Source organism: Lucilia sericata, unplaced genomic scaffold (assembly GCF_015586225.1).
Source record: "Lucilia sericata isolate MDLA Ls3-8-SP2 unplaced genomic scaffold, ASM1558622v1 Contig000019F_arrow, whole genome shotgun sequence".
Taxonomy (NCBI): domain Eukaryota; kingdom Metazoa; phylum Arthropoda; class Insecta; order Diptera; family Calliphoridae; genus Lucilia; species Lucilia sericata.
In genome coordinates, this window is record NW_023994058.1 from 687601 (window position 1) to 714691 (window position 27091).

The 27091-nt window shown below is 29.2% G+C and overlaps 1 protein-coding gene across 8 annotated transcripts in view; it reads left to right on the plus strand.

Moving 5' to 3' along the window:
- Positions 1-23398, plus strand: part of LOC119607438 (1-phosphatidylinositol 4,5-bisphosphate phosphodiesterase classes I and II) — a 71148-nt gene extending 47750 nt beyond the window's left edge. For 5 of the 8 annotated variants that reach the window (XM_037961329.1, XM_037961334.1, XM_037961362.1 and 2 more), the window contains 17 exons: positions 2554-2691; positions 8854-8987; positions 9076-9261; positions 9528-9725; positions 11705-11887; positions 12064-12244; positions 13465-13702; positions 18182-18324; positions 18396-18609; positions 18675-18832; positions 18903-19073; positions 19132-19332; positions 19396-19723; positions 19969-20425; positions 20485-20850; positions 20913-21057; positions 21128-23398. In XM_037961329.1, the coding sequence (XP_037817257.1) occupies positions 2554-2691; positions 8854-8987; positions 9076-9261; positions 9528-9725; positions 11705-11887; positions 12064-12244; positions 13465-13702; positions 18182-18324; positions 18396-18609; positions 18675-18832; positions 18903-19073; positions 19132-19332; positions 19396-19723; positions 19969-20425; positions 20485-20850; positions 20913-21057; positions 21128-21394 (3708 nt within the window). In that variant the 3' untranslated portion in view covers positions 21395-23398. The remainder of the gene's footprint in view (positions 1-2553; positions 2692-8853; positions 8988-9075; positions 9262-9527; positions 9726-11704; positions 11888-12063; positions 12245-13464; positions 13703-18181; positions 18325-18395; positions 18610-18674; positions 18833-18902; positions 19074-19131; positions 19333-19395; positions 19724-19968; positions 20426-20484; positions 20851-20912; positions 21058-21127) is intronic. The other 3 variants (XM_037961371.1, XM_037961389.1, XM_037961380.1) reach the window with 3 other exon arrangements.
- Positions 23399-27091: the final 3693 nt, after the last annotated feature.

Below are 27091 nucleotides of genomic sequence, written 5' to 3' on the forward strand. Positions count from 1 at the left end.
ACCAATTCTAGCTTATGATTCAATAATCTGTTGGACTGCTTTATACAAAAAGTGTAATATCAAAATACTACAGGGAGTTCAGCGTACATGCTGCACGGGTATAAGTGGTGCCACCATATATACTACTTCAACCAAGGCTCTAGATATTACACCCATTGAAACATATTTAAGATATGAGGCGGCACTTACGGACGAACGGATCTTTACTTTAGACGAACCGGCCGAAAGCGGTTATAGGACTCGTCATCAGTGTATGCTGGACACATTGGAACGTTATACGCAATCATCGGAAGTGCCTGATTGCATACCAGACACAGAGTATGTCGGAAACTTTGAAACGCTGATCCCAGATAGAATGTCTTGGCCACGCGGAACATTAGAGCAAATCCCAGTAGAAATCCGTTGTTACACGGATGGCTCTAAATTGGGGGACAAAGTGGGCCTGGGGACCTATATTGAAGACCCAGAAACAGAAATATACCCCCGCTTAACCAACTTTTTGATCTTCTTATGAAAATATTTAGTCCTTTTGAGTTCCAAACACCTTTATGGAATAGATTAGTTACTAGTGTAGTTCGTAATGAATCCAATCTGATTTTAAGCCATTCGCCAGCTGCAATGTTTTCTGAAACTGCGAGATCTGACCCAGCCTAACAGAATCTCTAAGGTATTTGAATGAGGAGATTTTGATGGAAAATCAAAGAATTTGGTTCCTATTACCCGATAAAAACTCTTAAATCAACTTTGCCAAAGGTTTTGGTTCATTATAATGCTGAAAATCGCAATAAAATAAGTTGTTCTGTTCAATGTACTCAATCATATGCTTCATTTTGTTGGCCAAAAATGTCCCAGAAAGAAAAAGAATCCAATTTTATTTTCCAAAAAAAGATGCTTAGGTTTCGAACAATGTATGTATTAGCTGAAAAATATTCCTTTTGTGGATCTTAGGTGATAATAATCACCATTTTTTGAAAATTTCTGAATTAAATATTTTTCCTTTAACACACGACAGTTCACTTTATATTGGTTCCAAGCAACCTAAGGTCTGTTAAGAGGTTTAAATTCAAATATAGTGGTCTTCCTAGTTCGTATTTGCACTTTGGAGAAGATAAATGAGGGTTTCAATAGTTTTCTTTGGATATAACTCGTTGCCCTTTGGCAGTTAAAGTTAAATGATTCTGCGTGACATTTCATCAATTACTACATTTTATATTATTAACGACATTGATGCAACATCTAATAAATATATTTCTTTGATTTACATTTGTTCTACAGTTTCACATAATGAGGACACGATTTTTCAAATTGTAATAAAAAACATTTTTACTATAAAACAATAAATTCCAAAAAATAATTTGAAAAACACATCGAAATTAAGTAGAATTCTAAAATGCAAAATACTTTATTGACCTGCAAAATCTGATGCACCAAAATTTGTATTTACACAATCATTTTTTCCAATTGGAAAACATAAATTTACTTTCTACCTGTTTTTACAAAAATTATTCATGGACAAAAAATAAAATTCTCTTAAGAAAAGGCAGGCAAAAAACATAGTTGATTCACTGGATATTGATGTGGATGTTTATCATTTAAGTATTACGTTTAACTAAATATGTATAACTACGTTGAATTTATCATTTGAAATGTAGAAGTCGAATTAAATATGTAATGTCCTTTTTTATAAAATATGGAAAGCATTTTAGTATGCATTAAAGATTTAATATGTGGTGTAAAAAATATTTACACAAATCTAGCAAAACAAAAAAACAAAAAGAAATATATAAATATTGTGTTATAGAAATGTTTATTTTAAAGTGCATGAACTTTTTTGTTTTTCTCGTTTTCGGTTTTTTAGTAAACGTAGAAAAGGTTGTATTTACTGAATACAAATGCATACAACAACAATTGTTTAATTTAACCACCTAAAAGCCTTATTTATTTTCCATTTATTTGGCATACTATTTAAATAAGCCCATTTGTTTAAAAGATATTGATGAAAATAATATGTATTTTTACATTGATTAAATATAAACAATAATAGAATTTAATATCTGTGAAAAACACGTTGGAGTTGTTGCTGTCGCCTTAACGATACATGTAAACATTCTTCATAAATTCGCTATAAATTAGTAAGAACGTTTCAAAATTAAAATATAAATACAAATTTTTAATAAATAAATGTTAATTATATTAATCGGATATTTAAAAAATGTAATGTTTTTTCAAAATTTAATTAATGGGAATTGTAATGATTTTTATTATTTCATAAAAATTTAAATGTTTAATAAAAACAATCCTTAAATACTATTAACATTTAAGCATTGGAAATTTGTATTTTTGTTCTTTACAACTTTTATAAAATTCTCAAAAATCCCAAAATGCAATAAAGATAGAAGCACTTTAAATTTTAAGGATATTACTTTAAAATCATATACGCATTTAAGTGTGATATACTTAATCTACGTCAATTGAGCGTCTTCTAATAAAAATTACTTTTATTCTCCTTTTCTCATATGCAATATTTTTTTTTTCATTATTTTGTTTTTGCAGGATCCCAAACTAAGTCAAATTGTAACATTGGGTTCACAGGATACACTGGAAGAGAAAACTGTAACCATTTGTCATGGTGCAGATTTTGTTAACTTGACATTTGTAAATTTTTGCTGTACGAAAAAAGAAATTGCTCAGGTGAGTTAATCAATCAAAAGGGAAAACTTAACTGAAACTAAATTGAACCGAACTAAACTTAACAAAATGTACAAAACAACGTATGGAATAAAGAATGAATTAATAAACAAAAAAAAAAAAAACATATGTTTAGTTGAAAGAATATATACTTTAATACAAATAAACATATGTATGATGTACTGATGATATATACCCCTATAGACTTTCGCAAATATGTATGTTTTTCTGTTTATGTGGATCCATCCACCCTCTAGATTTTATATTTAAATTTATTAACCTTCTCGTATGTACATACATACTTACATACATATGTATGAATATTTATGTGAGTCCATGTGTTCCTGTGTGTGTTATTGTTGTTATAGATGTGTTTTGAAAAAAAATATATATTTGAAAAACTTTTCACTTTTACGAGTAATTGTGACCTAGTTTTTATTTTTGTAACATTTAAATGAAATTGAGCAAACAACATTTATTTTTATTATTTCTGGTTTAAAAAAAAATACTACTATTAGGTAAAACAAAAACGACATCTCAAAATTTTTCAGCTAAAATACAATGAAGAAAAAGACTTAAGTAAATATATCATTTAATTTTAAAAAAAATATTTTGGTACCCTGTCTCAGAGTCATAAAAGAATTAATTTAATATTTAAATTTTAATTACAAGACATTTTTGTGAGAGTTTAAAAAATTAATGTTATTTTATCTCTTAAATACGATCTTCTGACAAATTAATATTCAATACTATGTATTTTTGTATTTTGCACTTTATGGCGTCAAAAAATGCCGCTATCTGAACTCCTTTGGACAATTTTTGCTAGGACCAATAGGTGAAAAGTTACACTCATTTGAATAAAACCCTGTATGACAAAAATGTCCAACTTTAACCCCTTCTAAGTCCGGCAGTTCTTGCAGATAGAGCTGAAAATTTCTTTCTGGCCTACTATCCAATAGTACTAACCTTTGTGCAAATCAAAATTAGAAGACATCGATTTTAAAAGTTGCATATGCATTATTATCGCAATTTTTTGAAATTCCGCAAACAGTGTTGTAAACAAAAACTTCCTCTTTAAGATAATGTAAAAAAATTGCAAAAGTGTTGCGCCATTTAGAGAAAGTATGTAATACATATTTATACAAAACTTCGTCACGTTTGGTGCCAGAACATTTTCACTTTCATTTTTTTCGTGAAAAAATAATATATTTCAAAACATCTGCTCACGCTCTACGAGGTCTTGTAATTGTTTTTTGATAGTTGCAAATAGCCATATCCCATATACATTAAACGTACAGTACTAAAGTAATAATCTAATTTTGCGCTGTGTACATACTAGACTACAAACCACACTATAGACTAGACTATAGACTAGACTATAGACTAGACTAGACTATAGACTAGACTATAGACTAGACTATAGACTAGACTATAGACTAGACTATAGACTAGACTATAGACTAGACTATAGACTAGACTATAGACTAGACTATAGACTAGACTATAGACTAGACTATAGACTAGACTATAGACTAGACTATAGACTAGACTATAGACTAGACTATAGACTAGACTATAGACTAGACTATAGACTAGACTATAGACTAGACTATAGACTAGACTATAGACTAGACTATAGACTAGACTATAGACTAGACTATAGACTAGACTATAGACTAGACTATAGACTAGACTATAGACTAGACTATAGACTAGACTATAGACTAGACTATAGACTATACTATAGACTAGACTATAGACTAGACTATAGACTAGACTATAGTATAGACTAGACTATAGACTAGACTATAGACTAGACTATAGACTAGACTATAGACTAGACTATAGACTAGACTATAGACTAGACTATAGACTATACTATAGACTAGACTATAGACTAGACTATAGACTAGACTATAGACTAGACTATAGACTAGACTATAGACTAGACTATAGACTAGACTAATTAGACTAGACTATAGACTAGACTATAGACTAGACTATAGACTAGACTATAGACTAGACTATAGACTAGACTATAGACTAGACTATAGACTAGACTATAGACTAGACTATAGACTAGACTATAGACTAGACTATAGACTAGACTAGTAGACTAGACTATAGAACTAGACTATAGACTAGACTATAGACTAGACTATAGACTAGACGATAGACTAGACTATAGACTAGACTATAGACTAGACTATAGACTAGACTATAGACTAGACTATAGACTAGACTATAGACTAGACTATAGACTATAGACTAGACTATAGACTAGACTATAGACTAGACTATAGACTAGACTATAGACTAGACTATAGACTAGACTATAGACTAGACTATAGACTAGACTATAGACTAGACTATAGACTAGACTATAGACTAGACTATAGACTAGACTATAGACTAGACTATAGACTAGACTATAGACTAGACTATAGACTAGACTATAGACTAGACTATAGACTAGACTATAGACTAGACTATAGACTAGACTATAGACTAGACTATAGACTAGACTATAGACTAGACTATAGACTAGACTATAGACTAGACTATAGACTAGACTATAGACTAGACTATAGACTAGACTATAGACTAGACTATAGACTAGACTATAGACTAGACTATAGACTAGACTATAGACTAGACTATAGACTAGACTATAGTCTAGACTATAGACTAGACTATAGACTAGACTATAGACTAGACTATAGACTAGACTATAGACTAGACTATAGACTAGACTATAGACTAGACTAGACTATAGACTAGACTAGACTATAGACTAGACTAGACTATAGACTAGACTATAGACTAGACTAGACTATAGACTAGACTTGTCTATAGACTAGACTATAGACTAGACTAGACTATAGACTAGACTAGACTATAGACTAGACTAGACTATAGACTAGACTATAGACTAGACTAGACTATAGACTAGACTATAGACTAGACTATAGATTAGACTAGACTATAGACTAGACTATAGACTAGACTATAGACTAGACAATAGACTAGACTATAGACTATAGACTAGACTATAGACTAGACTATAGACTAGACTATAGACTAGACTATAGACTAGACTATAGACTAGACTATAGACTAGACTATAGACTAGACTATAGACTAGACTATAGACTAGACTATAGACTAGACTATAGACTAGACTATAGACTAGACTATAGACTAGACTATAGACTAGACTATAGACTAGACTAAACTGTAGACAAGACTATAGAATAGGCTACGGACTAGACTAAAGTCTAAGCCATAGAATTGATTATTATAGACTGCTTGTCTGTAAGTGTAAAATATTGTTGGATTACTGCGGTATTTTTTGAAGATAGAAAGTACTGAAAAAAGTTCTAAAGTACTGAGTTTTCCATGCCTGATTTAATTGATCAGATAGTAGTTTTAATTCTAAAAAAGTACAACTTATCTATTTCAAAATTACAATTACTGAAAGAATATGCTTAAAATGTATTAATTGCTGTACCCATTTCGGAATAATGACAGTTCAAATGAGTACAAATGTAATGACCATCACCATGGAATCACCCATAAAATAAATAATTATTTTACTTAGATGCACAAAATTTAAATTTATAAATTTTATAAATTATCTAATTAATAACCTAACTTTTTGGTAAAATGAAGCATTCTTAATAACAATAATTAAATTATTCGTGTTATGAAATAAAAATCATTAGTTCATTACTCTGTCTACAAAAGTCAGTACTACAAACAATAAATGTGCAGTACACATAATGGTAAAGGCGGCCGTTTATGTGTGTCTGGAAAACTGACTGGCTGACTAACTAGCTCGTTGGTTGCTGCTTAAATGAATGAATTATTGAAATGCAAAAGAAGAAGAGAAATGAGAAACGAAATAGGCATTTTGGTTAAATTGTTTGGATTTTTATAATATGACTATCTGAATAGTGCTCTGTCCGGGTTTTCTAACGTTGTTGCAGTTGTCTTTAATATTGGCATTTCGCCAAAAAGAAAAAATAATTTATGATGCTGTACTACATTCATACATATAAAACCAAAACAATATGATGTACAATAAAAACATTTTCGCTCTATTCTACTCTCATTTTCAATTTTTGATCATGCAAAAGAAAGAATTCCTTTTGACGTGCAATATATTCACCTGATTTGCTTAAATAAAATAAACAAATTTTCAAATTTAACATACATAAACACAAACTTATATTCCCCATGAAATTATAATTGAAAAATGGTCATACACAAACAGAGCACATTAATTTAATATTTTAAACAATATTGTTTTTTTTTTTTTTTCATTTTTTAACAAAGCAAAAGTATTTGTTCGTATGCTAAAGTAAATTATACTATACAGCCATTAGCAGCGTCAGTTCTTGCTAATTGACAGCATTAGTTGCAGCATTAATAAAAATGTTGATTTTCATGATTGACTTTCGACTTTAATTTGAAATGCTGCCAACAAATTCTAAACCTACATTTAACAACTGTTTATTATTTATTTTTTTTTTTCGTAGGCACTACAATTCTTTCGCGATCACTGTACTGTTTTAAGTAACATCATGTAAATGGAATTCCTTTTTAACTTTTTTAAAACAAATATTTATTCTGGCAAAAGTACAAACAAAATGTTTCGTTTTACATTTGAATATGTTTAAACTTTGCAAATAAATATGAAACTTTTTTGTATTCTTTTAAGTTATTAGGTGGGAAATTGGCACAATATTCTTTGGAACAATCAATTTTTATTGAAATATTTAAAGCAAGCTATTGTGACTATACATTTTACTAATAAATACTACTATCTATGTACATACATATGTATGTATGTATTGTGGATTTTAATATACATTCATAAACATTTGTTCATTCATAAAAACTGAAAATATTAAAAACAATTTTATATAGAATTTCCACCAAATAATTTTTGTGTCCTGTAATAAAAGCTTTTTGGCATTTTTGGTAAAAGATATCAAATTTGTAATATATTATATATTTTTTATTGTTGCATTTAAACACGAGGACTTTAATGTCATGTTCTGAATACAAGTTAAATTACTTAATTCACGCTAATAAACGTTTCCCAAAAATAATATTTTCAATATTACTACTATTTATTAACATTATTAATCAGTTAATACTGGATTTCAAATAATAAATTATCAAACAATTAATGATTCTGCACACTTTTTCAGGGCAGATAAGGTGTAAAGTGTGTCTACAATATGATGTTTAGCACAAAGGGGTTTTTCAACTTCCATAAATAATAATCAAAATCATTTTAATCTTTTTCAAAATTAAATTCTGATAATTTTTGGGGAAAAACGTAATTTGTTCAAAGTTATGTTCCTGATTAAATCGATTTTAACTGTACAACATTTTTAATAATCTTTGCTACAAATATTCAGATAATATTTTTATTATGTCGTAGCATGAAAAAACCCAAAAAATATCTAACATCAAAAACTTTATCAACATTATATTGAATACAGAATTTCTTTCGAAGGTACGTCGCGGCGGTTGCTTAGAATGTTAATGAACGAAACCAAAACCAACCCAACCTATAGTCTAATCAGAAGTAAACTGAAAGATTTTAAATATACATAATATTAAATGTTAAGATTTAAGCAACATATTTCCTCCTTAAATGTTTGATTGAATCTGAAATTTTTAGAATAAATGAACACATTTTCAGAATAAAATCCTGTAATTATGAACAATTTATATTATCTCTATTTGCATCAATACTACTAGGTATACACTGCCCTACTTTAAACATTTTGAAATAAAATTGATTGTTATTATTATTACAAGTTTAATAAATTAATGCAATAAAAACCGCATGCATCAATGCCGCAAAAAAGAAATGTGTAATTAGAGATCAATAGGTATTATATAATATTGCATAATGCATGTATGCATATTTTTAAATACTTGTTCATATGAAATAAGTGACTGCCTGAATAAATGAGTTATTAAAGATTAATAAAATTACGGCATTCATACATGAACTCATGATACTAGTAAATGCACTTAACTATTTTTTAAATGAAAATAAATGTTCGTCTTTTTTTTTTTTTTGTTTTTTTTGCCAACTCAATTAACTTATTTTCCATTTTACTTTTGATAAATATTTTACAGCACTGGTGTGATGGTTTAATGAGGCTGGCATACAGTTTAATGCAGTTGAATGGCTCGGTAAATATGTTTTTGAAAAAGGCCCATACAAAGCTGTGTCTTCAAACTGACAAAAGCGACAAGATACCAGTTAAAAAGTGAGTAATTTTTTTTTAAATTATACATGTCAATATATCAGTATATACTAAATTGAATATAATTTTTATACAAAACTAAACATTACAGCATAGTTAAAATGTTTGCTCAAAATAAAGATGATCGCAAGCGTGTGGAAAAGGCATTAGAGAATACAGGTATACCCTCGGGCAAACTGGAATCGGTGCCAATTTCAAAATTTACGTTTGAGGAATTTTATAATTTATATAAAAATCTAACGCAACGCAGTGAGGTGGAAAAAGTATTTGACAACATGTAAGTTTTTCATTATTTTTTCCACTTTTGCTTTTTAATTTTTTATAAGCGCTTTTAAAATCATAAAAAAGGCAATTTGCATTAATTTGTTGAATTTTAATTTGTATAACCGTATTTATTTAATCCTTTTTTATGGCCTTAACAAAAGGGTAAAATAAATATTCATGTTGTCGTTATTGTTGTTTCTATCCTCTTTTTTAATAGTCAGTATTAAATTAATTTACTTTGAATTTTTTTAATTTTTCATGTTGCTTGTTGTGCTACAGAGTGGGCAATACAAAACGCAAATATATGACCACCAACCAGTTTATGGACTTTTTGAACAACACACAGCGTGATCCAAGACTAAATGAGATTTTATATCCTTATGCCGATACGGAACGAGCCAAAGAAATCATAAAACAATATGAACCTAATCAATTCAATATACAAAAAGGGTTATTGAGTTTGGATGGCTTTTTAAGGTACGTACTACAACGACAGCAAAATGAAACCTTGCCAAAGACATTATATTGTAGTCTCTCCCAAGAAGAGGGTAGAGTTTTAATAAAATAAGTTAAAGTATCTAACAATAAAGCAATGTTTATCATAGAATATTTCAAAACAAAATTTTACAAAAAAAAAATATTTAAATGTTGTAGAGTTTTTCGTAAATTTTAAATAAGAAATTCACACAGTATTAATTTCTTGTTCCTTCTTCCACTAAGTGTGATAAATATGTATACCTGATATGACGATTTTATATCAACAATAATTTTATAAAAATATTACTCCTAGCTCCTTCATGCTATTATGAGTTATTAAATGATTAACACGTGTCATTAATATAAACTATGTTTTATATCGAAAGTTGGTAATTGTTGAGAACTTTTTTAACGGAAACATAACATACATAAATATTTATTTATTCAAACTTTTACAATGACAGCTGTCAATTACGAAATATATTGTTTTTCTATATAAATGCAATACTTTGTTACAAAATATAAGTTTCTCTCTCTGTAAAACTTAAGAGCAGAAGTGGAATATAACGAAAATATTAGATTTGAAATTACATACATATAAACTAACTTCATTGATGGTATGTATTTTGTTATGTGATCAACTTCTACTTAATATTACACATTTATTTTGCAGCTGAACAATTTAATTTTTATTAATTCTTCTTTGCTAAGCAAAAAATGTTACACAAAACTTTCTCAGTTTCAAGCATCCTTTTTTATGTAAAAGTTTCAATGTTCATATTAAATTCTTTTATTATTGTTAAAAAAAATGTCCAACCTTTATTTCATTCACCTCAAAACTTTATCTTGAAAAACTTGTGACACCACTCTGTTGTTGACACATTCAATAAAACCGAGTGAACAAAAAGTATTCAACGATGTCTCAAAAGAGTGACTGACACACAAATACAACAACTTAAAAAAACAGAAATAATAAAAATTAAATGAAATACTATCTAACGGACTTAATGGTCCGTATGCATACATACAAGATCACACTTGTTTGAGTATAAGAGCGAATATATTCTTTAAAGAGGATGTCGCATATAACTTGTGTTGAACAATGCAATGAAGGACAACAGTTTTATTTTTTAGGCTTTACAGCGGAAACGTACAAAACACAGCATAAAATGTCATTCAACGTGCATAGGGTTTGAATTTGTAGAACAACTTTTCCTAGTTTTCCTATTCGTACAATATTGTATTGTATAGACACATACCTACATATAAATGTACATACATATATAGAATATCTATATGTAACGTATAAAGTTGTGTGAGTGCTTATATCAAATAACCATTGAAGGTTATATAATGTACAATAAAATCAGTTTACTTGGTTTAACAATGCTGTACACTAAATACACAGAACATACTCAAGTTTATTTCAACCCATTTTGTAAATGACATTTGAATGGTTCCGGTGCATACATGTTTTAGTTTTATTTTATTCATAGGCTTTAAATTCTGGTAGAGAATTTCTACTTTAGGAAAAACTAAAATATCTACATATCCGCTCATATATTTTTAAACTGCACATGTTTAAAGGAATGAAATGTTTAAAAAATTGAAAAATTAAAAACTTTTAGGGCTATCATTGGATAACACCAAAAAGAGCAGTGCTAGATAACTTGACCCTTGGATTTAAACTCGACTTACATACTTTTATATTTTAAAAATGTATCATTTTACTTGGATCAATAATTCAAATTTGAATTAAGATAAGAATTAGAATGTCACTTAAAACTCTGCTTTAGTACACACAGTCTTAGTTGTTATTAGTTATGGCAATAACACTGACATGTGAGCGTAAGTTGTAAAGTATATTCTTTGGATGTCTATTTTATGCCAAAATAAGAGACCGACCAGATATTTATATTGAATCCCAAGCATTTTTGTTGATTTTATGTATCTTTAATAATTTTTGGGCGCTCTTACAGATACTTGATGTCAGACGATAATCCAATAATGGCGGCAAATAAATGGGATCTAAATGATGATATGAATCAACCTCTATCACATTATTTTATAAATTCTTCCCATAACACTTACTTAACGGGCCATCAGTTAACCGGTAAATCATCGGTTGAAATTTATCGTCAGTGTTTATTGGCTGGTTGCAGGTACGAATGAGACTTCGGTTGAATGATAAATGATGTTGATACATATTTGATGTTGTTCTTAATTACTCTATTTCATACTCTTTGAAAACTGCGCTCCCTCTCACTGCTCCATAATAAAAATATATGTAAACTCAACGACATCATCGTAATAATGTTTTTAACATTGTATGCAAAAGATGTGTGGAGTTGGATTTTTGGAATGGTCGTACTGACGAACCGGTTATTGTGCATGGTTACACATTTGTTCCTGAAATATTTGCCAAGGATGTTTTGGAAGCCATAGCGGAGAGTGCTTTTAAAACATCAGAATTTCCTGTGATATTAAGTTTTGAAAATCACTGTAATCCCAGGCAACAGGTGAGTTTAATAACGTGCTCTAATTTTTTATGTGTTCAAGTGTGTTTTAGTTAGTATGTGTGTGTTTGTATTTCTGGGTGTATGTGTTATTGAAGAGACGTGTGCAACGTACAAACATACATATGTATGTAGGTACGCTGGAAGTTTTATTAAGTAGATACCATTACACAAACATCGATACTCAAGTACAAGTTATTTGTGTTAACAAGAAGATGAAGAAGTAAGAGAAAAAATAAAACAAGTACATAGTTAGAAAATAACTTTTATAAACAAATTAATGCTTCAAAGAAACCTGGTGCTAACAACAGTTTTTATTTGAACTTGTATTTTTTGCCATTATTTTTTCTTTCCTTGTAATCAAATATTATGCTTTTAAAATCTACTTTAAATTTAAAAGTTTTGCTACCGTATTTGTTTACAATGTTAAATAATAGTACACCAAACAAATAAAAACAAGTATGAATGTATAGTCGGGCATCTCCTAGCCTAAACCATTAGAATAGATTTCGGAAGGATTTTTGTAGGTCTTAGGACAATTATGGACACTACTGAGCTTTATTGGGTTATTTATAGCGTATGTTTGACCTTAATACCAATTATATTTGAAAAAATTGACTGCTATTTATTATTCTTATGAACTTAAAAACAAAAATCGTATTGTCCGATTGTATGTGGGCAAGGTTAAATCCTTGGGTAAAAAATCGTTGTGCCTAATTTCAAAAAATTTTAAAATTGACACACGGACAGACATCTTAAATCGTCTGAGAAAGTAAAAGTACTTTAATGCATGCTGGTTTGCTCTTATTCTTTGCAATCTATGGAGTGACGATTGACTTTCCTCTAGGACAAGCACATGTTAAAAAAGCTATTTACCTGGATAGTCGGTGGCTAGGGGTTACTCTAAGTGATAGGTTAAATAGCTAGTTCTAGACTACTGGGGTGTGAAGGACCAATATTTTGTTGAGTTAAAAACATCAGCACAAACGTATTATACCCTTCCCACTATAGTGGTTTAGTGTATAAACAAAGTCTTTAAGAGCATTTTAGAAACGATTATAAACAAAAACTGTTTTAACATTTATAAAGTTAATAAATTAATTTACTTTAAACAGTTGTTTTCATTATATGATAAAATAAATTAATTGCACAATTATTGTTATTTATATGTACATATATGTATTGTTTTGTCTATTATTGCAAATTATATTGTAATTTTTTAGGCTAAAATTGCTAATTACTGTCGTGAGATATTTGGTGATATGTTGCTAGATAAACCCTTAGATTCTCACCCACTTGAACCCAATGTTGATCTACCACCACCATCATTTCTCAGACGTAAAATTATCATTAAGAATAAGAAGAAACATCATCACCATCACCACCATCATCATCATCACCACAAGAAAAGTACGAGTGGTTCGACATCCAATAACAAACAACTGATCTCAGCCAATTCAGGTAAGTTAAACGGGCAAATATTTGTACTACAATCTACATATATGTATTAATAATCTATATACATATGGGCAATTTCATGTCTAGTGACCCAACTCAAAAAATCTATTTTTACGGAATTTGCACCGAGTTTAGTACTATTGAAAAGTAGACCGTTCACAAATTTTGAGCTCTATCTGTCAAGAACTGCCAAACTTTGATGGTGTTCATTTTGGTCATTATTTAAATGAGTGTAACTTTTCACCTATTGGTCCTAGCAAAAATTGTCCAAAGGAGAGCTATCTGAACTCCTTTCTTCATTTTTTCCAAACAAAAATTTTACATTTTTTTTAGAAGAAATCTTTTACAATATCCTTTAAGGGCTTTATAATCTCATAATGGGATGCGAGTGAGATATCAATAAAAAAAAATATTTTAACTCAAAAAGGAAAGTTTTGAGTAAAAAATATTATTTTTTTTTTCACATTGCCCCTTGCATCCCACTAAGTAACCACAAAGCTCTTAAAGGAAATGGTCTAAGCTTTCTTTTGGGCAAAATAAAAATACAACAAAAACGTCCATTTTCAAAAAATAGGGGAAAATTAAGTGCAAATATTGAAAAAATCTTATTCTTGGGTTTCCCTTAAAGGAAATTTTATAAGCTTTCTTTTGAGCAGAAAAGTGCCCATTTTGAAAAAAAAATAAAAATAAAAAATTTGGAAACAATGAAGAACAAAAACAAAAAAGAAAAACCCTGTATGACCAGAATGTCCAACTTTGACCCTCTCTAAGCCCGGCAGTTGTTGACCGATAGAGCTGAAAATTTGTGTCTGGCCTACTATCCAATAGTACTAACTTGTTACTTGCTGCAAATTTCATCCAAATCGGAATACATCGATTTAAAAAGTTGGGTCTCTTGACACCAAATTGTCCATATATAAAGTTCTAACGAAACTGACGCACAGCCTAAACGGTTAAAGCTAGAAATTTGGACAGGTCTCATAACAAATAGATCCACTAAGACGAGATTTTTGGAAATTCGAATATTTAAAAAGTGAACAAATTCGGTAACGTCATATCTCTTTAACTAAAAAATCAAATTTTCATAGAAAATTTGTTCAATAAACCTTTGATAAATGTTTAGGAATAAGGCAGTTAATAAATAAACGGAAAGGTGTCTAGTATTTTTTTTTTTTTTTTTTTAAATTCGGCCATATTTATTGACATATGACTTCTTATTGATGGGCTCCAACTACGTACGATATTGCAACATTTTGGAATAAAATTTTTATTTCGCCAATCATGATGAAAAAAGAAAATTTTGATAAAAATTGGTATAACACTAAATATGCTTTTTTTGGTACTTTTTGTTCTTCATCTGATTCTTTTTGAATTTTCTTGCATGTAGAGCCCGGAGTAAATCGGAATCTATAAAAGAAGACCATTTTAGTACTTTTTATTTCTTCAAAAGGTTTTTTTTTAGAGATTTCTATAATATTGAAGCAAGAAACATAAAACTAATCAAATGGAGTCCTTAGTGAATGGAAATCTTTAAGAAGAATATTTGAAACTATTTTCATTCTTCAAATGGTACCTTTGAGTTTTGAACCATGAAATATTTGATACTTTTCCGTTCTTCAAGTGGTACTTCAAAAATAATTTTAAATATAATTAATATATTCTAACCTCTGAATGTATGCAACACTAGAGTTCTCCAAAAAATTATGTTGCGAATTTTGCCCATCCACCCTTTAAAAAATGTTTGCAATTTCCCACAACATTTGATCATTTGACTATAATTTTATTTAATACTAGCTATACCCAGTGTGCTTCGCTACCCTCATCGTAATGGAATAAAATAAATATTATTGTAAATGTATATATATCTGCAATATCAAAAAGTCCCCTATTTAAATTTATGTTTATATATTCAATATTTTAGAAAACTCAAAAAGTACCAATGAAGTACGAAAAAGTAACAAAAGACCTCTTTTATTTAATTTCATGTTCCTAAGTTCAATATTATAGAAAATTAAAAAAGTACCAGTTGAAGAACGAAAAATTACCAAAGGTCCCCTTTTATAGATTCTCATTAACTCCGGGCTCCAAATGGTTAATTTCATGTTATAAAAAACACAAAAAGTACCTTTTGAAGAACGAAAAATTACCAAAAAGTCCTCTCTTATATGTTCTCACTTACTCCGGGCTCTACGTACTTAATTTCATGATTCTAGGTTCAATATTATAGAAAATTCAAAAAGTACCTTTTGAAGAACGAAAAAGTACCAAAAAGTCCCCTCTTATAGATTCTCATTTACTCCAGGCTCTATATGCTTAATTTCATGCTTCTAGGATCAATATTATAGAAAATTCAAAAAGTACCTTTTGAAGAACGAAAAAGTACCAAAAAGTCCCCTTTTATAGATTCTCATTTACTCCAGGCTCTACATGCTTAATTTCATGCTTCTAGGATCAATATTATAGAAAATTCAAAAAGTACTTTTTGAAGAACGAAAAAGTACCAAAAAGTCCCCTTTTATAGGTCCTCACTTAATTCGGGCTCTACATGTTTAATTTCATGTTTCTAGGTTCAATATTATAGAAAATTCAAAAAGTACCTTTTGAAGAACAAAAAAGTACCAAAAAGTCCCCTTTTATAGTTTCTCACTTAATCCAGGCTCTACATGCATACATTCATGTTTCTATTTTCAATATTATAGAAAATTCATAAAGTACCAAAAAGTCCCCTTTTATAGATTCTCATTTACTACGGGCTCTAAATGCTTATTTTCATGTTTCTAGGTTCAATTTAATAGAAAACTCAAAAAGTACCAGTCGAAGGACGAAAAAGTACCAAAAAGTCCCCTTTTATAGATTCTCATTTACTAAGGGCTCTACATGCTTAATTTCATGTTTCTAGGTTAATTTTATAGAAAACTCAAAAAGTACCAGTCGAAAGACGAAAAAGTACCAAATAGTCCCCTTTTATAGATTCTCATTTACATACTTAATTTTATGTTTCTAGGTTAAATTTTATAGAAAACTCAAAAAGTACCAGTCGAAGGACGAAAAAGTACCAAAAAGTCCCCTTTTATAGATTCTCATTAACTAAGGCCTCCGCATGCTTAATTTCATGTTTCTAGGTTAAATTTTATAGAAAACTCAAAAAGTACCAGTCGAAGGACGAAAAAGTACCAAAAAGTCCCCTTTTATAGATTCTCATTTACTCCGGGCTCTACATGCTTAATTTCATGTTTCTAGGTTAAATTTTATAGAAAACTCAGAAAGTACCAGTCGAAGGACGAAAAAGTACCAAAAAGTCCCCTTTTATAGATTCTCATTTACTCCGGTCTCTACATGTTTAATTTCATGTTTCTAGGTTCAATATCATAGAAAATTCAAAAAGTACCTTTTGAAGAACGAAAAAGTACCAAAAAGTCCCATTTTATAGATTCTCATTTATTCCGAGCTCTACATGCTTAATTTCATGTTTCTAGGTTTAATTTTAAAGAAAACTCAAAAAAGTACCTGTGTAGAACGAAAAAGTACCGAAAAGTCCCTTTATTATTAATTTCATGTTTCTATTTCAATATCATAGAAAACTCAAAAAGGACCAGTTGGAGAATGAAAAGTACCAAAAAATATCACTTGATACCGGGGTTCCAAATAACACCCCATTAGGATATTTAGTGTTTCTAAATTTAAAAATGTTATCTAAATTGGATCATTGTGGTTGAATAAAATCAAATTTCCCGTTTTTACCCCTTTTGGTACTTTTTTCCTCCCCATTAACGAAATAAAAATTCTATTCCAAAAAGTTGCAACATCGTAGTGGGAGCCCGTTATTATGTATTCATATGTATAAGTTAATAAACCAAAAACAATGTTTTATGAAAAAAGTACCAAAAATAGGTACAATTTTAACCCCTTAAACGTCCGAATATCCAAAAAGTACTAAATTCATATTTTTATTTTTTCGTTAAGTTATGAAGGAGTCAAAAATATTTTTTGAATGTGCACTGGTTTAAAAGATACATGGGGTGCGAAAAAAGTACCAAAATACAGTTTTTACCCGTTTATTCCCTAAAGGGGCCGAATTTTAAAAAAGTACCAGACACCTGTCCGTTTATTTTTTAAATGAACGGCGATAAGCTTTAAACTGTTTTTGTATCTTTTCTAGTTTAGGAGGTATAAGGTTACCGAATTTACCCGTTTTTACCCTTTTTTACCCCCTAAACATTCGAATTTCCAAAAATCCCGTCTTAGTGGATCTATTTGGTGGGAGACCAACCTCCTGTCCAAATTTCAGCTCTTTAGCTTCAACCGTTTAGGCTGTGCGATGATGAATCAGTCAGTCAGTCAGTCAGTCAGTAACGTTAGAATTTTATATATATAGATTAAAATGACCCAGTTTTATAAAATTATATAAAAACAAAATAAAAAATAAATAAACTGAGGGGAATATATTTATATAATAAAACATATTACATATTAATTTTCCAGTGGATGCCACTAATAAAGCTGCATCAATTACACCCTCATCATTAAATATGCAACCACAGGTTTCAATACAAGAAGATGGCAATACAACTGCAACTACAAATGGAGATATTGGCAATGGCAGTAATCATGCACCACCATTGCAGGTTTGTACAGAAAATGTCAAAATATCGCAGAGATGGGTAACAATGAAATAATTTCATGGCGTCTATTTTAGCAATTACGACAAAGTTCAAAAGACAGTACGGGTTCTTCAGATACCGACAGCTCAAGCGATGATGAATCTCTACCTAATACTACTCCAATTTTACCTAGTGGTAATGAACCGCCACCAGAAAAGGCCCAAAAGGAAACAGAAGCTGGAGCCGAAATTTCAGCTTTAGTTAATTATGTGCAGCCCATACATTTTAGCTCATTTGAAAATGCTGAAAGTAAGTTATAGTTCGTTTGGACTCCTAATAAATGTAGTTTTTTCTAAATTAAAATATCGTTATAGAGAAAAATCGTAATTATGAAATGTCCTCGTTTGATGAAAAACAGGCCACAACTTTATTAAAAGAAAGACCCATAGAATTTGTAAACTACAATAAACATCAATTGTCCAGAGTGTATCCTGCGGGCACACGTTTTGACAGTTCCAATTTTATGCCTCAGGTTTGAATTTATATACATTCAAAAAATTCGTATTTTTTTATAGAACTCTCGTAAAAAAACTTACTTTTAGCTCTTTTGGAATGCCGGTTGTCAATTGGTGGCTTTGAATTTTCAAACATTAGACTTGGCAATGCAGCTTAATTTAGGAATATTCGAATATAATGGCAGATGTGGTTACTTACTAAAACCGGAATTTATGAGAAGAACAGATCGCCGTTTAGATCCATTTGCCGAAAGCACGGTAGGCATTTGCAATGTCATTCTAATAGAACTTTTAATATTAAAAATTCAATTTTTAGGTTGATGGTATTATAGCTGGATCTGTTTCCATAACAGTTCTATCGGGTCAATTTCTTTCCGATAAGAGAGTAGGCACATATGTGGAAGTCGATATGTTTGGTTTACCAGCAGATACTGTACGAAAAAAATTTCGTACTAAAATTGTTCGTGACAATGGTATAAATCCTATATACGATGAAGAACCCTTCGTTTTTAAAAAAGTTTGTGAAAACATAGATTTTTAAATAATAAATAAATTGTTAACAGTCAAACATTTTTTACAGGTCGTTTTACCAGCATTGGCTAGCATACGTATAGCAGCTTATGAGGAAAATGGTAAATTCATTGGGCATCGAGTTTTGCCCGTCATAGGTTTGCGTCCTGGCTACCGCCACCTTAGTTTGCGCACGGAAATGGGTCAGGCTTTACCCTTAACATCGCTGTTTTTATGCATAGTCGTAAAAGATTATGTTCCCGATGACATCGCTATATTTGCTGAAGCTTTGGCAAATCCTATTAAATATCAAAATGAGCTAGAAAAACGTGACAAACAATTGGCAGTTTTACAAGAAGATACCGAACCTATAACTGAAGAAGATATAACAAATTCATGTAAGTTGTTTAGTATTATGAAATAACGATTATCATTTTAATTTAATTTTTTTTTTGTATTATTTTAATAATTTAAACATTAATACATTGATATAAAAATCACAACACTAATCTACAACTACACTCCCTGATCTCCACACACAAAAACATTACAACACCGGATAACCTAAAAACCTTTAAACCGAAACAAATAAATGTGAAACGATTAATCAATTCCCACAATTTGCAATATTCATCAACAATAGTTGTTTTTGTTCAAGTAGGTGGACAGAAGAAAGAACTGAAACCGGTAGAATCGAATACTATAAGTCCAAAACATAGATCTAGTATAACAGCGTCCGCTACTATGAGCGTGGAAATCTCGAATGCTAGAGATACCGCCGACTCAGCTAGTGCCACAATGCAGAGCATACAACATCAACATTCTCTCGATTCGACGGCTCCAACATCTGTCAGGCAAATTGAGTCATCCCAATTTGACGTAGAATCCTTAGCAGCTGAACCATTGGAAAAAATATTAGAACATAAAACGGTGCGCGAAAAACGCTTAGAAATGGAAAAGAAATTGGAATCCTTACGGAAGAAACACGATAAAGAAAAAGTGAAGATTTGTGGGTCCAAGTTAAGTCCTATGGACAGCAGTAAAAAGACTAAATTTGCTATAACCAATAAACTGGTGAAACGTTTAAGCAATAAAAACCTGTAAGTTAAAAACCTTATTAACTATATGATTACTTTACAGACCTTTACTTTAAAAACAGAAATTGTTTATTTGTCCACAGTGAATCGACAACCGAAGTTCCACCCTGTGCCATAGATTTGGGAGAAAATCAAGAGGAATGTTCCGGAGATACGATGCAAAGTTTGGAGGGTACGGTAGATGAAAGATTGCTGAATTCATGTCGACAGTACAGTCAGCAATATCGAGATTTGCAGAAAAAATATCATGAAGCGATTTATGCCACAGCTGAGAAGGTCTTGCAAGCATCTCAGGACAGTCAACTTAAACTTTTAAAGTCTTCTCTAGATAAGGTAAATAATGAAGTGATGCATCAACTGCGAGAGGCCAGAAAGGTGGAGGTTAAAAATTTGGCATTGGTTCACAAAGATAAAGATGAATTTGTGAGGTGAGTTAGAACAAAATACTAATATTTTTAAAAAGTTGACGGTAATTTTCTACTTTTAAAAGAATGAAGCGGGAAGTAAGAAGATCTGTGGTTGAGCGTGGTGTAGCCGAACGCACTCGGTTAATGGACGTATATAAACAACGCAACGAGGATTTACGAAAACAACATGATATAGTTAAAAATAACTTAATGGAACATAAGACAATGGTATAAATCGCTAAAACTAACACAACATTTAACTTACCCTTATCGATATGTTGAAAATTTATATTTTCAGGCCCGTCAAATAGTTGATAAAGAATGTGAATCTCGTACTTGTGTCACCACTAACGGTTTCTTGGTACTTTTTCAAAATACCTCTGCCACCTCCACCTGTACTTCTTCTTCTTTAAGTAATGATCATCACCATCATCTTTCCTTGGACATTGGATCATCTTCTAATAAATTAGCACTATCACCTGCCCGTTCAAATAGCAGTATATCCAACAGTACGGCAGCTTGTTCTGCCTCAGCAACGACTGTGGCATTGCCACATAAATGCTAAAAAATCTTTAAGAGAGCAAAACAAACAAGTTTTAACGTAATTTTAAATATAAACTAATTAAAAAAACAGTATTTATTGTTGTGAAAAGAAAAAACAGACGACGAAAACATTAAATGGTGGAATGTTAGTTGTAAAATTTATTTTAGAAAATAGAAAAAAGTTAAATATAGTCAAAATTATTTATATTTTTATAAGTTACTTTACACCAAAGACGTCACATACATAGACAATGGGTTCATATCGATCTCTTATCTAAGACTTAATAAAAAATGTGTTATCGTTGTATAACTAACTGTTTTCAAAAGTATAGGACATAAACTAAGTTAAAAAAAAAAAACAATAATTAAGTTGAAGTACCAAGCAATTTGTTAACATGGAAGTTTTATAGAATTCTTTTTTGATTTTAAATAAATATGATTTTTGGAATTTTTGGGGCTTAAATGGTTAATGAGAACTTTTAAAAACGTATTTTTTGTTATATATTTGTGTTACATTGCGAATTAATTTGATAAAATTACATGGAATAAGAATATTTCTGAAATTTGTTTTTTTAGTCCAATTCAAAATAAAATAAATAATAGATTTAACTGTTATATTTTATATACATTTTTTACTTAGCATTGCTTATAAATCTTCAAACACATTTACATGCATCTTTGGTGTAAAGTAATTGGTGTAAGTAGTTGAACTTTAAAACGGTTGAGTAGCTTTTATGTCGGTTTTAGAAATATAAAATTTTACATGCAGAAATTAAGATTTTACCAAAATTTTGATAAAACTGCTAAAACAGAAAATCATAAGAAACAAGTTGAAAATTTATTATATTTTTGAAGGCAAAATGATTAAAAATTAATAAATTTTCTTTTTGTAATATAAATGAATGTACGTACTCATATGTATCTGTAATCTCCAAAATTTGTTACCTTATTGTTAATATTATTATGTATAAGTATTAAGTGGAAAAATATCACAATAATGAAAAACACTATTTTTTGAAAAGTAGCAATAACAATTTTAAAGATAAATGTTCATCTCACCAATGTCTGGATTATCTTTTCTAGCTATGGCCGGATAAAGACAAACTTGACACTGAATAATAGGCCATAAAAAACATAAAACTTTAAATGTTTCTACTAAGATTAAAACTAATTTAAAAACATTTGGTTGTATTTATTTTTAGGAAAGTTTAAAAACAAAAAATCAGATCATTTGATTTTTAGTTTTAGATTCAAACTGAGGGGCTTAGTAGAATAGTTTGGTAATCTACAAAACTAAAATGTGGAAAATTGTTTATATTACATGCAAATTTTATGGAGTTATTGTATTTTATCACGTTCCTACAGTAAGCCCTTCATTTACATATATTATATAAAACATAACAAAAAATATATATAAAAATGAAAACAAACTAGTCTCATTTCCAAAACAGAAAGAATCTCAGATTAACTAGACGATGATGCTTCCCTTGTAGTTTTTGATCAAAAAAGCATTTTTTAATTTATGTTCAATTATAAAATTTAAAATTATCTGTTAAACTATATAAAATACTTTAAGTTAACCATGATATACAAAATTTATTGAACTTTAAAAAAATGTATATTATATTATACACACTTTAAGAAATTTGTGTAATTGTAAAAAAAATCTACTAAGTTGTTGTTATTATATAATTAATTTATTTAGTTTTTAGTTTATTATGTATGTTTATGTTTTTGAATATCCTGGTTTTAAATATATATCGTACATTAGTACTGACATACTTTTGCTATACACAGGAGAACAAAACGAAAGACTGGAGATTATAAGAGAAAACCATAATGTTGTAAGTTACTGTGTAACTTTTGTTCAGTTGTAAAATTATATTTTTTCGGAAAGTTTTCTACAGCAAATTTTATCGTACACATGTACAGTTAGTTATCTATACATTAACTTGCCTGTATTGAAGTTCAACAAGTTATGTGCACAATTACAGTTAAAAGTATGTGTAGATCCTGATTATATGACCGATTTTCCAAACTGCACACATTCGTGATCTTAGAGTATATTTTTCAAATTAATATAAAGGTTTCTCATGAGTTGAATAGAATTAAATATAGTTTAGCAGCTATTTAATTGGCCGGTCAATAATAATGCGTAAGACAATGTTTTTTATGTGATTTGCATAAGGATAGTAGTATACTAAACGTCAATTTCTTTAGTTTTCGCATTAGGTAGATAGTTTCTGTGCTTCAGACTCCAACGTATGCTAAGCATTTTCGCAGCCAGTCTTTATAAACTAAATACGGACATTAAACAATTTAAATTTGATGATACTCTATACAGAATTTCCTAATAAAAGAACAGGTAAAACTAATTAATCCTTAAGTTATCAGTAACTGCAAAAATAAAATAAACATATATCCTGTAAAATTAATATTAAGAACTCAGTAACTATTTCTGCAGACCTGTCAAGTTCCGTAGTCTTTTTTCTCAAACTCCTAAATAAGCTATGTTTGTGTACTATTTTTAATGATATTTAGTTTAAAAGTTATTTTTTAGTTGTTATCAATGTCATGCATGCCAAGTGTTTTCAACTCCAAAAACATACAACAAACAACAGTAAAAGCACAAATATTGTAAAGAATTTTTGTGATTATACATATTATTGTAACTCTAAACTTTTATAATTGTGTGTGATTAATTGTTAAGATTTATTTATTTATGACTTTTTAGTTTGCTTTTTTATGTAATAATGTTTTGTTTATTTTTTAAATAAATGTTTTCAACACAATCTATATAATAACTCTTTTACTCTATTATTCTATATTTATAAATCTTACTTTGAAGAACTTTTTATTCCAATCTACTACAACAAACTACATATATGTATATTTCTACAACACCAGCGTTTGATTGTACTTACAACTCTACAAAATTCCGAAAGACTGTTATTTTTACAACTCATCATATAAAAAAGTTTTTAAAATATTTTAACCCCTTTTAATTAAATATCCTTATGCAAGACAATCATAACGGAAACATTTTTTAAATACAATTTATACAGGTTTTATCTCTAAAGAACCTTGATGATAATATTAAATAACATTATACAAATACAAATACGACTTATAAAGCATCCCTAGTGTCTACTAAATAAATCGTTAGCAAATAGAACACTGATCACTAAAAGTAATTAATTAAGCAACAAATCTGTAAACTACTTATCATTCTCTGGACGGCAAACCACCTTAGATGTTGTAACTTGCAAAAACAAAATCAAACATAAATTCTTTAACCATATTATATTAGAAGATATTAAATAAAAACAGTAAATTATAACGTTATCAAATTCCATTTTATATGAAATTGTAAGGGTCGAGACAAATTTGTACTTAATTTTAAAGTTATATCGAAAGCGTTAGAAAGAATTCAACTTATTTAGAATGAATTTGAAAACGTTAAAATCCATTGGTGTTTTTAATTTGTACATTCATATATTTAATTATACAAAACGGACACATTAAAACTTATTCATAATGATTTTTATCATAAAATTTAAACTGAATAAAAAAACAATAAATTTTTCCTAGAAATATGTATGTGGAAATAACTGAGATTAATCACTATTATAAAAATTCGATGAATAAGTTACAAATTTAGTATTAAAAATTGGTGGTATAAAAAAACTTTAAAAGTTAATTTTAAAAGCAATAATGATTATTAAAAATTAATTGAAATAAATAATTAAGAATTCTTAAATATTTATTAAAAAATGGGTGTCTATATAAGTGTTTCTCAAATTGCATGATTTGACAAAGAAAACTGTCATATATATTAAAGTGTGTACATATAATATTTGTATGTGTTTTTGATTTTTTACGAATATTTATTTTTTTATATAGCGATAAATATCTAAGTGTTCAATGTTGTAGTTTTTTTTTACTCACGCTGTAAGTCGTTGTAATAATTGCAAATTTGATTGTTTAATGACAACATAAACAAGTAAAAGGCCGAATTTTATATAACCATAAATTTTGCAAAATTTAATCGATTTCCATTATCCAATTGTACTAACATTAAAAAAAAAAATCAATTTTTTCCGGACCTTCTAATAAACCTATTAAGCTATTAAATAGTTTGAATGTTCATATTTTGTTTTCCGATTTTGCAGGACCTTGAGGAAAATATACCTTAAATTTTTCGGAAATTCTCGGGAATTCCCGTTAACCCTTTCACGTACAAAACTAAATCGCTGGACTTTTTATGGATATGATTCCACGACACACTTTATTTTCACGTATATTTATCATTTTTGATTAAAAATGGAAAAAATGTTTTCAAAGAATATCGCAGGATATTATCCTTTTTAGAATGTAGTAATATCAAATTCTAAAAGAAATTTAGTTTTCTTTGGAAATAACTATTTACTGCAGCTGTGAACTCATAATTTCGCTCTACATCGAGAAAAATGTAAAAAAATCTTGGTACACCGGTATCCTGTATACATGGAAGAGTTAAAAATCTAAAACCGCTATTATAAGTAAATGCATAAAATCGTCTCTTGCTAAATATATGTACATACTTGTAATTCCTAAGCAAATTCGATTATTCAAAATCTTATTTACCCAGGAAAATTAGACAAAAAATTGAGCAATCTGGGGAATTTTAGACATTTAAATTAAAATTGGCACACATTTAGCTTCTTCTTAGCATAATTAATTAGTAAGGGATTAAAAGTCACCGAAAATCGTGTTCTATTGATAATTGAATTTCCTACATTTTGGTTGAAAAATATTTCTGCATATCATTAGTTGTATTTTTCTATTGCACTAATATTTTCAAATCTTATAATTTTAACGTCATTCAGAAGCCGTTAATATTTACTGATACACTATTATACGTCGTATATCAGAATCTATCTATCTATGACCCATAGTGCAATGTCTGTCTATCCATAATTTTAGATAGTCACCCCTATTCTGCATTTCGGTTACGTTTCCGCATTTAGTTACGCTACAATTGAAAATAGGTATTCCAACAAAAAACGGAATCGTTAGAAAAAGAAGAAGCAATTCCATTTCATTCCAATGCTTTACGATCGCGTGTATTCTGCATTACGATCGTAACTACATTTTTGTAAGTTGTTATTTCAGTGACGGAGCTTCGAATCGAAATGCAGAATACCAAAGTTGCGAAACCGAGAAAATTTCGATTCAAATGCAGAATAGGGGTGAGTATCACAGGTCATATTTATTATTAGAATTCGGCAAAATTTTATTAAAATCAGACTTCATCTTTAAATATTTTGTAGCAATTTTTGAATTTTCAAACGAGTAAAAACACTATGGTATACATTAATATTGGAACAAATTAAAGTCGGTTGCCTATATTAGAGCTAGATGAATTCGTAGTCTGATTTCAATGAAATATAGTGGAAATATTTTTCTGACTTTGTACATTATGTCCATTATTTTTTTTTTTTATTATATTAATAATTATGACCCCTATCGGAAATTTCGGATAGACGGACATTGTATTATGGGCCAGAGAGTGATGCTGTCATAAAAGATGTAACAGAAATTAATTAAGTATTTTTAGCTAATAACAGAAAGTAAAATTTCGACATAATCTGTATCCGAGTTAAAAATATTAAGATATGAAAATATCATTGCAATGAAATAAGAATGCACTATAACTCGAAAACAACTAATGTTATGC